General features: G+C 42.6%; 1 protein-coding gene across 3 annotated transcripts in view; it reads right to left on the bottom strand.

Moving 5' to 3' along the window:
- The window catches only part of RFX4 (regulatory factor X4), a 172,231-nt gene that overhangs the window by 124,700 nt on the left and 34,990 nt on the right, over nucleotides 1-12,541 (bottom strand). For all 3 annotated transcript variants that reach the window (XM_086401147.1, XM_086401148.1, XM_086401149.1), the window contains exon 3: nucleotides 1,978-2,038. In XM_086401147.1, coding sequence (XP_086257273.1) covers nucleotides 1,978-2,038 — 61 coding nt within the window. The remainder of the gene's footprint in view (nucleotides 1-1,977; nucleotides 2,039-12,541) is intronic.

The following is a 12,541-nucleotide window of genomic DNA, read 5'->3' as shown; positions in this document are numbered from 1 at the left end:
GTGGTAAAGAACCCCCTGCTAATGAAGGATATGTAAAAGATGAGGGTTTGATCCCTGGGTTAGGAAGATCCCCTGGAGAAGGGCATGGCAACCCACTACAGTATTCATGCCTGGAGAATCCCACAGACAGAGGAGCCTGGTGGGCTGCAGTCCATAGTGCTGCAAAGAGTTGGACATGACTGAAGCAACGTAATACACATGCATGCAATCTGATGTAAGAGATTACACTATCGACAGCCTCTCTGTTGCCAGGCAAATGTCAGAAGATCACAGAAAAACAGATGTGAACAAGGTGATTTTCTTCTGGTCCCTTTCAAATTCTTCACTCTGAAATGTACAATGTGTTCAGATGATTAAACCAAGAGTGTCTGCTGATTTCTAGCATTTCTAGAAACTCTCACTCCCCAAGTCTTTTATGTTGATCCTTCACTCGATGTACTGGCATTGTGAGAATTTGTGTGGCCATAATTTGGGCAGAAGGGCATAGGGAGAGATTTGAAGAGAGTAGTAAAGTAGAGTTTTAAATAAAGCAAAAAAGCAGCAAATGCAGCAAGAAAAGGAATGTAGGGACAAATTGAAGGAAACAAGCCAAAAGACTGGAAATGGAGCTCTTGAAAACAACCTTTGCTATCCTTGAAGCAAAACAAGCTGACTATTGAGACTCTTGTTGGAGAAGATTGAGTTGCATTCCTGAATGCTTTCTCCCAACATTGTTTTCCTCTCACCTGTAGGTGGATTTGTCAAAAGAATCTAATATGATTTGCTCATTAAAACCCATCTGCTTCCTTTTCTGATCTGGCCTCTCCATCTTTCCTGATTTTTCTCTTCCCTTTTTCTGAAGCAAAGACTTTGCAGTTAAAGTGATCCAGCCAGGTTCCTGCCTTTGCCACTTCATGGCTGTGTGTATTTTTGGATAAACGATTTAACTGCCTAAGCTTTCTTTTCCTCATCTGTAAAATGGGCATAACAACACCAACTTGACAGAATTGTAAGAATGAAATGAGACACTTGTACAAAGTGCCTAACATGTAGCCTGGCACACAGTAGATTCATCCCTTTCTCTCTCCTTCCCCTTTATTCCTTACTTCCTTTGCCTTTGTGGACTGCACTGCTAGAAGCAGTAATAGCCCTTAACTGACAAAATCCTCTGAGGGGTGAGTGTCAGGTATTCCTGTAGCCTTGGTGTTCAAAGCCAGAACATAATTTGTAAGTCAAGCTCTCAGAGGGGAATTTACCTGTATGTATCAAACATGAATGCAAACACTTAAACCACATCATTAACTGTTATATCAAGTCCAGGAATTCCAAACAGTAAAGGGAGAGCCATTCAAGTAGATAATTTGTATTCATGTTATTAATCAAAAAATAATTATAGTATGAAGTGTTAGTCACTCAGTCATGTCCAGCTCTTTCATAACCCTATGGACTGTAGCCCACCAAATTCCTCTGTCCATGGGATTTCCCAGGCAAGAATACTGGAGTTGGTTGCCATTTCCTCCTCCCGGGGATCTTCCCAACCCAGGGATTGAACCTGTGTCTCCTGCACTGCAGGCAGATTCTTTACTCTCTGAGTCACCAAGGAAGCCAATTGTAGTATAGTTGCAATTAATTATTAATTTATTGAGGGGTCATTGGTAAGGGAGAACAGACCTATGCCTTTATAATTGGCTGCAACATTATTTATTAAAATAATAGATTCTATTCAAGTCAATAACAGCCATGTGGAATCCAGTCCTTGTCAGTGTTTTGATGTGGGGAAAATAAGTCTACTCCCAAATAAAATAAACGTGAAAATTTAAATCTCCAGGCTATATCTAAGTTGAGTACTTTTTACACACCTGCAAATTAAACTGATTGCATACGGGCTATTGGGTGTCAAGTTACTATGACATTCCAACTGATATGCTGTGCTATTGGCAAGAAGACCAGTTATATGAGCTTTGCATCAAGAGAAAACTTGTTCAGAATGGAACTTACCATTGCAGAGTAGCAGGAGTGGAGTGGGGCTTGGATGCTCTGTTATTTTCTTTTTCCTCATCTGTTAAAAGAAAAAGGAGTGAACTTCAGTAGGAAACCAATGGGTGTTTCAGCTCTCCCAAGTTTCAAAAGACTACACTGTCCTCAAATGTTGATGCTTTGAGAGCAATGGCATTTTTGCTTTTTCAACATAAGAGATTTATCACACTTTAACAAGAAAAAAAGGAGAAACTGACTTTTACAGAAAAATCTTATATCAATTTGTATTTTTATTTGATATAATACATTACAGTATGAAGAGCTATCTCCATCACTGAATAGTATGACTGCACTCCTCCAAATCCTAGAGACATGAATGTTGGTTAACTTAAATCTATCATGGTAATTTTATATCCTCTAACACACTGGTAGATTAGGTGGGGCGTGTGACATGGTGATCTGGACTATCAGATTAAGAAGAAGCCCTGTGGAACTTTTGGGAAAGTTTTTTTTTTTTTCCTAACAAAAAGGAAAAAGGGCCTTGATTTCAAATTTCTGGTCTCCAAAACTGTGGTGGGGGGGGGGTGTCTGCTTTTGAAAAAAAGAGGGAGAGAGAGAGAGGGAAAAAGGAAGAAAGGGAGGAATGGAGGAAGGACGAAAGGAAAGAAAAGAAATGAAAGGAGAAAAGAGGGAGAAAGGGGAAGGGAGGGAGGGAGGGAAAGAAACAGAAGAGATACCCTGGTCTGACCTACTTTTGAACGTGGCTGTGAGTGGACATGATAACTGGAGTGAGGTAGCAAACTTTCAACTGGGAAAAGAGCAGTCTGAGGACAAATTCAATGCCAAGGAAGTCAGAGAGGAAAAGGGGAAAAACCTGGGGATTCTGAATATCATGCTGTGCCTCTCATTCAGTTCAGTTCAGTTCAGTTGCTCAGTCGTGTCTGACACTTTGCGACCCCATGCCTCTCATTAACCGACCCTAAAAATCCCTGCATCTTTGTTTGGTGAGATAATACAATTTTCTGTGTTAATAAAACCTCTTTTCATTGGTTATTCACTTCCCTGCCTCCAAAACCATCCGAACTGTACAACACTATTATTTCTACACATATCCACATTCATCTCTCTGACTTGAGTATCTTGCTTAAGAAGATCCCACTTAAGAGGGCAAGGATGCCTGATTTCAAACTAAATTACAAAGTTATAGTGATCAAAACAGTAGAACACTGGCATAAAAACAGACACAGATAAATGGAACAGAACAGAGGCTGAAATAAACTCACATGCACAGTCAATAATTTGTGACAAAGGAGCCAAGAACACACAATGGCAAAAGGACAATCTCTTCAATAAATGGTGTTGGGGAAACTGGATAGCAATATGCAAAAGAATTAAACTGGACCACTGTCTTACACCATATAAAAAAATTAACTCAAAATCAACCAAAGGCTTGAATGTAAAATCTAAAACTATAAATGTCCTAGAAGAAAACATAGGCAATAAGCATCTTGACATAGGACTTGGCAATGGTGTTTTTTGGATTTGATACCAAAGGAAAGGCAACAAAAGCAAAAATAGACAAGTGAGATTACATCAAACTAAAAATCTTCTGCACAGCAAAGAGAAGAAACAGCAACAACAAAATAGGCAGCCTACCGAATGCGAGAAAATATTTGCAAATCATATGTCTGACAAGGAGTTAATATTCAGAATATATAGAGAACTCAACAACCCCTAAACAATCTGATTCAAAAATGGGCAGAAGATCTGAATAGACGTTTTTTCCAAGAGATATATACGTGGTCAATAGGTACTTGAAAAGATGCTCAACATCATTAATCATCAGGGAAATGAAAATTAAAACCACAGTGAGAGATCACCTCACATTTTTTAGGATGACTGTTATCAAAAAGACAAGAAATAACAAGTGCTGGTGAGGATGTGGAGAAAAGAGAATCCTCATGCACTGTTGGTAGGACTGTAAATTGCTGCAGCCACTATCGAAAACGGTATGCAGGTTCATCAAAAAATTCAAAATATAACTACCACATGATCTAGCAATTCTGGGTATTTATTTGAAGAAAATGAAAACACTAGTAAGAAGAGATATCTGCATCCCACGTCTATTGCAGCACTATTTACAATAGCTAAGATATGGAAACAACCTAAGCGTCCACTCACAGATGAATGGATAAAGAAAATAGTTTACACATATATATATACATGAATATTATTCAGCCATAAAAAGAATGAGATCTTGCAATTTGCAACAATAATGATGGACCTTGAGGGCATTACACTAAGTGAAATAAGTCAGAGAAAAGACAAATATCATATGATTTCACTTATATGTGGAACAACAAAAAACTTATAAATAAAGAGAACAGATATAGACTGGTGGTTGCCATGGGTTGTGGTAGGGGATGGGGGAAATTGGTGAAAGGAGTCAAGAGGTATATACTTTCAGTTATAAAATAAATAAGTTGTGGGAATGTCACATACAGCATGGTGACTATAATTAACAGTACTCTCTGAACATTGCTAAGAGAGTAAATCCTAAAAGTTCTCATCACAAGAAAAATAAATTCTGTAACTATGTATGATGATGGATATTAACTGGATTACTGGGGTCATCATTTTGTAATATATACAAGTATCGAATTATTATATTATACATCTGGAACTTTATATAGTGTTTTGTATGTCAATCACATCTCAATTTAAAAAAGAAGAAAGCAGAATGGTATCTTAGTCATCTTTGTGTTCCCTCCAGCCAGTGCCTCCCATTGGCACTTAATTAAATAGTTGAGTCTGCCTTCCACAAATGTCTTCAACAATCTTAAAAAAATAGCACAAAAAGGAACATAAACATATGAGTCTCATAAGAACGTAGGTAAATAGATGCAAAGAGCAATACTCAACCTCAACTGTTCACAAAGAAATAAAAAGAAAACAGTGAGGCACAACTTTATATCTCTGAAAACAACAAAAATTTTAAAAATAATAATCCCCAAAGCTAGGGTGCAAACGGTCAAATTGACAGTGTCACACTTCTCTGAAGGTAGTGGTAACTGGTACAATAGTTTGGTAAGTAATTTTGCAGTGATATTGACAGCTATCTAAAATATTCAGTCACTTGGCCCCACAACTCAACTCCTAAGAATTACACTAAGTAAATAATTGAAAGGAAGGCTGTGTTAAAAAACAACAGCAACTGCATTTTTTAAATAAGGAAAAATATATAAACATCCTAAGTATATCTCTGTCCAGCTTGTGCTGACTCGTGATTTACATTTTTGTTTCCCCTAGAATTGGCAGGATTTTTTTCTCTGAAAGTGAAAGTTACTCAGTTGTGTCTGATTCTTTACGGCCCCATGAACTATACAGTCCATGGAATTCTCCAGGCCAGCATACTGGAGTGGGTAGCCTTTCCCTTCTCCAGGGGATCTTCCCAACCCAGGGATTGAACCCAGGTCTCCCGCATTGCAGGCGGATTCTTTACCAGCTGAGCCACCAGGGAAGCCCAAGAACACTGGAGTGGGTAGCTTTTTTTCTCTGCTTTTTAAAATTTCAGCACATCAATCAACGTGGGTCACAAAAGATCTATATTCTAAAATCAACTCAAAACCTTACTGGCCATGATTGAGAAAAACGCCTCAACCTCTGGGCTTTATTTTTTATTCACTTGTAAACCTAGTCATTTTAAAGGGCTATTGAAGGGATCCTATTAATTAATTCAACAAAAATTCATTATATATCTAATGTATGCCAACTAGACACTGAGGATAAAGAAATTAAGCTCTTGTCCTAGAGTCTGGTTGGGGAAAGAGACAAACAAACAGTAGCGAGAGAAATCAGGTTCAATAAGAAGTGATAAATGCTGTGATGTGGGTAGGCAGAGAGCATATCACCAACCCAGATGGCATGAAAAAGCAGGGCCAATCAAGAGAGACTTCCTAGGAGAAACCACAAGTAAGCTGAACCCTGGACTGGGCCAGAGATGGGAACAGATGTCAAGGAAGGTGAGATAAAGTCAAGGGTAGGGTGGAGAAGGTGAGGGGATAAAACCATGGGGACTTGAAAAATCAGGCCACCTTCCGAGAAGCAAGGTGGCTGAGGTCCTGGTCAAGAGGTGAAGGGGTGCAAGGGGGCTGGACAAGTGCTATGACATCTGGTAATCCCCTTCAAGCTTTAAGACAATCTCTGGTCTCTAAACTCACGGTAATAATACTAATGCCTGTCTTGAAAGGTACTAGGGGAGACTGAGTGAAAGGAACCCAGGGACTTCCCTGGTGGTCCAGTGGTTCAGAGTCGCCTTGCAATGAGGAGGACGCTGGTTTGATCTGTGGTCTGGGAACTGAGATCCCATGTGCCTTGGGGCAGCTGAGCCCGTGCACAACTACTGAGTCCATGAGCCCATGTTCTGCCATAAGAGAAGCCACCACAATGAGAATCCACAACCAGAGAGTAGAACTCAGAGCTAAGAGCTGGAAAACGTCAGTGCAGGAGCTGCATGGCAAAGGCTGCCCTGGGCTGCTCTGGCTCTGAGGCCTTGGAGCGTCTCTGTTCAGCTGAAATCTACTGCAGGAAGCAGGCAAGGGAGGCTGCCTCTCTGCTCGGGAAAATTTACGGGGGGCAAACACAAGCGCACTGACAGGGACCCTGCACAGCAAACGCACAGCAGGGGACAGCACAGCTCCAAAGAGGAAGTGGCGTTTGAGCTGACCTTGAAGAGAGGATCAGAATTTAAAACACAGCTTTGTTTACTGTTTGCAAAAATAATACATGTTTGTTTGTTTTTTTTTTATTTCGAAAATACGTGGAAAACGGAAATCTCTGGAAACCCAAGTGCCTCTCAATAGGACACACTATTGTCAACTCTTCATCCTATCTACTGCCAGTCTTTTTTCGGTGTTCTCTTTTACACCCAAGTGCACACACACAACACACCTAACTTAAGGTAAGTGAGGGTCACAGAGCACGTCCTTGTATGTGCTTGTACACTTGTACGCTGTCTCTCTCAGTCACCCTTACAGGGACAGGTCAGATTTTGAGACAGGGATGCTGAGGGAGGGGGTGCTCCGGGGGGTGGGGGGGAGGGCAAGCAGAATGCAGAAAGGCATGGGGGAGGGAAAGGCAAGTGGCCCATTGTCTGGAGCCAGAAAATTTCCCCATACCAGGATGATACCCTAGTGCTTCCTGTTCAGGGGATGCATGTAAGCTCAGTTGCACAGTCCTGTCTGACTCTTTGCAACCCCATGGATTGTAGCCCACCAGGCTTCTCTGTCCATGGAATTTTCCAGGCAAGAATACTGGAATGGGTTGCCATTTCCTATTCCAGAGGATCTTCCTGAAACATGGGTCAAACCCTCATCTCCTGTGTCTCGTGCTGTAGCAGGCGGACTCTTTACCACTGAGCCATCTAGGAAGCCCATTCAGGGGTTACCTATCTCTGTTGTATCAGGTTTTTTCCCCTGACTAAACTTTGTTAAGGCCCCATTTCCAATACCAACCACTGGTAAGAGAATTGGCTTTGAGGGCAGGCAGACCTGGGTTTGAGTTCCAACTTTGTCCTCAACTCTGTGAGAGCCTAAGCAGTCACTTGACTCATCCAAGTTGGAGGGCCCTCCCCTAAAACATGAAAATCATAACTGATGTCACAAAGATTGTTTGAGGATTAAATATCACAAACTATGATTAAAAAAAATACCAGAAACATTTAAAAAGAGGACTGTAAAAATACTGATAGCATTCACCAGCTAAGTACTTAAACCAGGCACTGTATACCACTTTTCATTTGCTATCTTATTTTGGTCCTCCAAACAGTGTTAAGAAGTTGTTTTATATTCTTTTATAAGTAAGGAAACCAAGCTTTGCATAAGGCTGAAACACTTTGGCCACCTGATGCGAAGAAATGAATCATTTGAAAAGATCCTGATGCTGGGAAAGATTGAAGGAGGGAGGAGAAAGGGACAACAGAGGATGAGATGGTTGGAAGGCATCACCGACTTGATGGACATGAGTTTGAGTAAACTCCGGGAGTTGGTGATGGACAGGGAGCCCTGGTGTGCTGCAGTCCATGGGGTCGCAAAGAGTCTGACATGACTGAGCCACTGAACTGACTGAAACACTTGTAGGAAGCCATGCACCCCATGAATGGAGACTGGACTTCCCTCAATGATGGACATGAGGTGGCTACTGAAAGCATTTAGACCAGAACTAGTCTACCTGGAGCCAACAGGGACCCTTGGCTCAGTCATCAAACAGAGGCCTCCAACCTCTGCAGGCACTTTCCCTCCAGACCCCTGGCGACTTCATTCCCAGCATCTTTTCCTCAAAGACTGTGTGCGTCACACTCAGGCATCACCCTCTTATCTGATGGCTCTCAATCCTAATTCCCCAGAAGTGCTGGAGAATGTACTCATTCATCAGATATTTATTGAGTATGTTCCAGCCCCATGCCAGGGGCAAAAGGGAGAGAAAAAACAGACATGGTCTCGGCTCTCTTGAGCTCAAACTGTCAGCCAATAAAATGTAAGTCTTGGACAAGAGCTGAGAAGGCAGACCCAAGAAGCTATGGCAGCACCAAGTAGGGGTATAAGCCCAGGCTTGGGATCCAAAGGAGCAGCAGGAGCCAGCTAGGCAAAGAGGACAGGTGAGCATGTTTTAGAAAAATGAACATAGCCGTGGTTGATAGAGACTTTTGGAATTAGCCTTGCCAAGTACCTCTTCATTTTAACAGGCAGAAATGCTTCAAACCAAATAAGATGCACCCTGTAAGGCAGAATTCCAAGCCGACAAGGTTCCTGGAGCCATTCATGGCCCACACTGGGCCATCCACCCTCCAGGCCCACATCGCTCGTCCTACCAAAGCCAGAGAGCAACATCGGCTTAAAATTCCTCCCACTGAGATGCTGCCCAGTGCCTGGTCTTCTCTCTGCCCCTCCATTCTGCTCCCACTTTGCAGTTTTAATTCCTAATATCCCCGTCCAGGGAATCCTGGTCCATTTCCCAGTGGTGAGCACCTCTACTCCCCTTCCTGGATCTATGCCCTAATATTAACTTGGCAGTCAAATTCCCAGGCTCAGATCCTGGCTCCGTCACTTGCTGGCTGTGTGACCTCAAACAAACTTTTGGTGCCTTAGTTTCCTTATTTGTAAAGTAGGGGTAATAACAATTCTAAGCACTAATTGTGAGAGTTAACTAAACCACTCCTGGCCCAAGGTGTGCACTAAGTGGTCCCTGGTACAGTTACAGTTGTCACTCCTCCAGAGAGGTTGTGCACCCGCCCTGCCCTGTCCTGCCCACAGGCCTGGGTTTGGCAAGTCCTGCAGCTGGGACAGTTATCCACTCTGTCCCCTGGGCTCCATAGCACCCTGGCTGGTCCCTAGTAAAGCTCTTGTCACGGGGTGCGATCACTACATGCTGATCAGTGCATCTGCCTTGGGGGTTTGTAAGCTCTGCGGGCACAGACCACAATCACCATGGTATCTCCAATACCTACACATGGAAGGTATTTGTGGAACAAATAAATGGCTAAGATAATACCACAATCAAAAGCTGAGTCTACCCATCTGATTGCAGCAAGCATATAAAGTAACAGTACTGCTTCCCTGGTGGCCCAAATAGTAAAGATTCTGTGTGCAATGTGGGAGACATGGGTTCGATCCTTGGGTCATGAAGATCCCCTGGAGAAATAGCTATGCAGTATTCTTTACTGGAGAATTCCATGGGCAGGGGAGCTGGCAGGCTACAGTCCATGGAGTCACAGAGTTGGACACAACTGAGAAAATAACACTTTCACTTTCATCATGGAATGTTCACTGGGGTCTTATAACATGCCAGGTACTGGGCAAAGCTCTTCACATTACTGCATTTAATTTTCATAGCTTCCTGAGACAGTGAATAATTTAATGAATGTGAAACATCAAATACTTGATACATTCTTAGTGCTTAGTCAATGTTAGGTTTAATTATGACTATTATCCCCTTTTACAGAGGAAGAAACTGAGGCTCAGAGAAGTGAAGTGCTTTACCTTAAGTCATACAGTTTAACAGTGGAGCCAGGAGAGGGACCCAGGCTAAAGGACACCCCAACCTCCCTGAACCCCAACACTTATGAGCCTCATTCTCCCTTCAAACCTGTAGAACTGAACTAAAGACTTTTAGGGAACATATTACCTACCTAATCATTTGTCTTCTGCCTCTATGCTGGCTGAATTCACAATATTTGGGAACTCTATTTTAGAATATTTCTTGCCTAGAGCTGGTGTGGCAGCGTTTAATATGGATGGAGAACGTTTCTAAATTAATTACTTCTTTTCAAATCCCAGGAAAGGTTCAAATTTATGTAAGCCTCAAGTTTCACTTCAAAGTTCTAATTCTATTTCCTTTCATTATACTAATCAGGCTGCACCTGGCCAGACCTCACCTGTTGGGAACAAATGGGGCTGCCAAACATTTCGTTCCCCCTTATCTACTTCCCTTCCAGCCCCTCCAAAGAGCACCAGCTGATGATCAGGGGGCCTGGACCAGGCCTTTGGCAATGGGCATCAGCCCCTGGCAGCAAACCCTTCTCCCCGTGGGAATGGGGCTAAGTCCCAAACAAGACTGTGATGTTGGCAGCACTGCTCAGAGGGGGCCCCACACCTGCTTTCTTTCACCTCCTCTGGGTAAATTCCTTCATAATCTTGGAGCAGGAAAGAGCCTTTCTAATGTTGATACAAAGCCCAAAGTCATACGAGGAAATTTTGAGAAATTTTACCACATGAGGAAAATCTAAAGTTTCTAAGTGGGGAAAAAAACCCACACCGTAAGTACTCTCTTGGGAAACTTGCAATCATACCACAGACAACAGTCTCACCTCCCTCCTCTTTTATTAGAAAGAGCTCCAATAAAACCAAAAGGAGGACTTCCCTGGTGGCTCAGTGTTGAAGAATCTGCCCTCCAATGCAGGAGACACAGGTTCGATCCCTGATGGGGGAAAATCCCACATAGCATGGAACAGCTAACCCTGTGGGCCACAATTCTCGAGCCTCTCCTGTAGAGCCTGGGAGCCGCAACTAATGAAGTCTGAAAGTTCTAGACCCTGTGCTCGGCAACAAGAGAAGCCACCACAGTGAGAAGCCTGAGCACTGCAACTAGAGAGCGGCCCCTGCTCACCACAGCTAAGCCCGTGCAGTAATGCAGACCCAGCACAGCCAAAATTAAATAAATAAATATTAAAAAAAAAAAAAAAGGAAAAGACCAAGATACATGAGTGGTGGAAAATGCAAATGTTCCTGAAATGTGAAAAGACAATCGATTTCAATGAAAATGAACAGTACACCAAAATGCCATTTCTCACTTATCAGATGGGCAAAAATCCAAACCATGGTCACAAAACTCTGGTGTGAAGCTGTGGGAAACAGATGACTCCTATCTTGCAGGGAGAATGCAAAATGATGACCTCCCCCAATATGAAAAGACATTTAACAGAATCACTGAAATCCTACATGTCCTTTATCCAGCAGTCCTACATCTGTGAACAGATACTGCCACTACCCCTGGACACATGGGAAATGACCAGACACAAGGTTATTCACTGCAACTTGGCTATAACAGCAAAAGTGTAGAAAACAGCCCAGTGCTCATCTAGTTAGCTAAATGACATCACAGTGGAATACTACACAGCTGTGAAAAAGAAGACTAAAAACAAGAAAAGAATGAGAATGCTCTCTCCATTCTTACAGTCTAGGATTTCTAAAAAAAGCTCGTCACAGCAAAGTGTATTTTGCTGTGTGCTATTTTTTGTGTGTAAGAAAGTGGCAATAAAAGAGAAAATGGCAAAAAAGAACATATATATGAATATTTGTTTGCATAAAGAAATCAAATGCTGGAAGAATATACAATAAACATTGGAAATGCTTGAAGAATGCATAATAAACAAATATGCTTCCCATTAGGAAGCTTAGAAGGGAAGATCAGGGAGGGACCTAAAGATCCTATTGGGGAGGGAATATCAGAAGGAAGAACCTCTTCAAATGGTTAAAATGGTCCTGGAGTGCCAAAAGCTGAAAGTAAATTATAGATATGGATTGTAATCTAGCATGGCTGTACAGTATTTTGCTTTGCTAAAAACAATTACTTAATAAGCACTCACCCCACTCCAGTACTCTTGCCTAGAAAATCCCATGGATGGAGGAGCCTGGTGGGCTGCAGTCCATGGGGTCACTAGAAGTCGGACACAACTGAGCGACTTCACTTTCACTTTTCACTTTCATGCTTTGGAGAGGGAAATTGCAACCCACTCCAGTGTTATTGCCTGGAGAATCCCAGGGACAGGGGAGCCTGGTGGGCTGCCGTCTATGGGGTCGCACAGAGTCGGACACGACTGAAGCGACTTAGCAGCAATAAGCACTCAGTAAGCACTTATGATGCCCCAGGCCTTCTATATTAAGTGAGGCCCAGTCCATCAGACATGCTCCTCTCCCCTCAGGGACTGACAGCTGTGGAGGGAGTAAATGGAGGTGCAGAAGGGCTTGGCAGTGGGCTTCATACACGAAGGAGGAACTACCTAATTCTCCACAAGGAGAGGACAGATAGA

This window comes from Bos grunniens, chromosome 5, assembly GCF_055505025.1.
Source record: "Bos grunniens cultivar Pamir isolate PY7600 chromosome 5, Bosgru_T2T1.0, whole genome shotgun sequence".
Classification (NCBI taxonomy): Eukaryota; Metazoa; Chordata; class Mammalia; order Artiodactyla; family Bovidae; genus Bos; species Bos grunniens.
The sequence above is the reverse complement of the archived record's forward strand: the minus strand, read 5'-3'. Positions and strand labels throughout refer to the sequence as shown.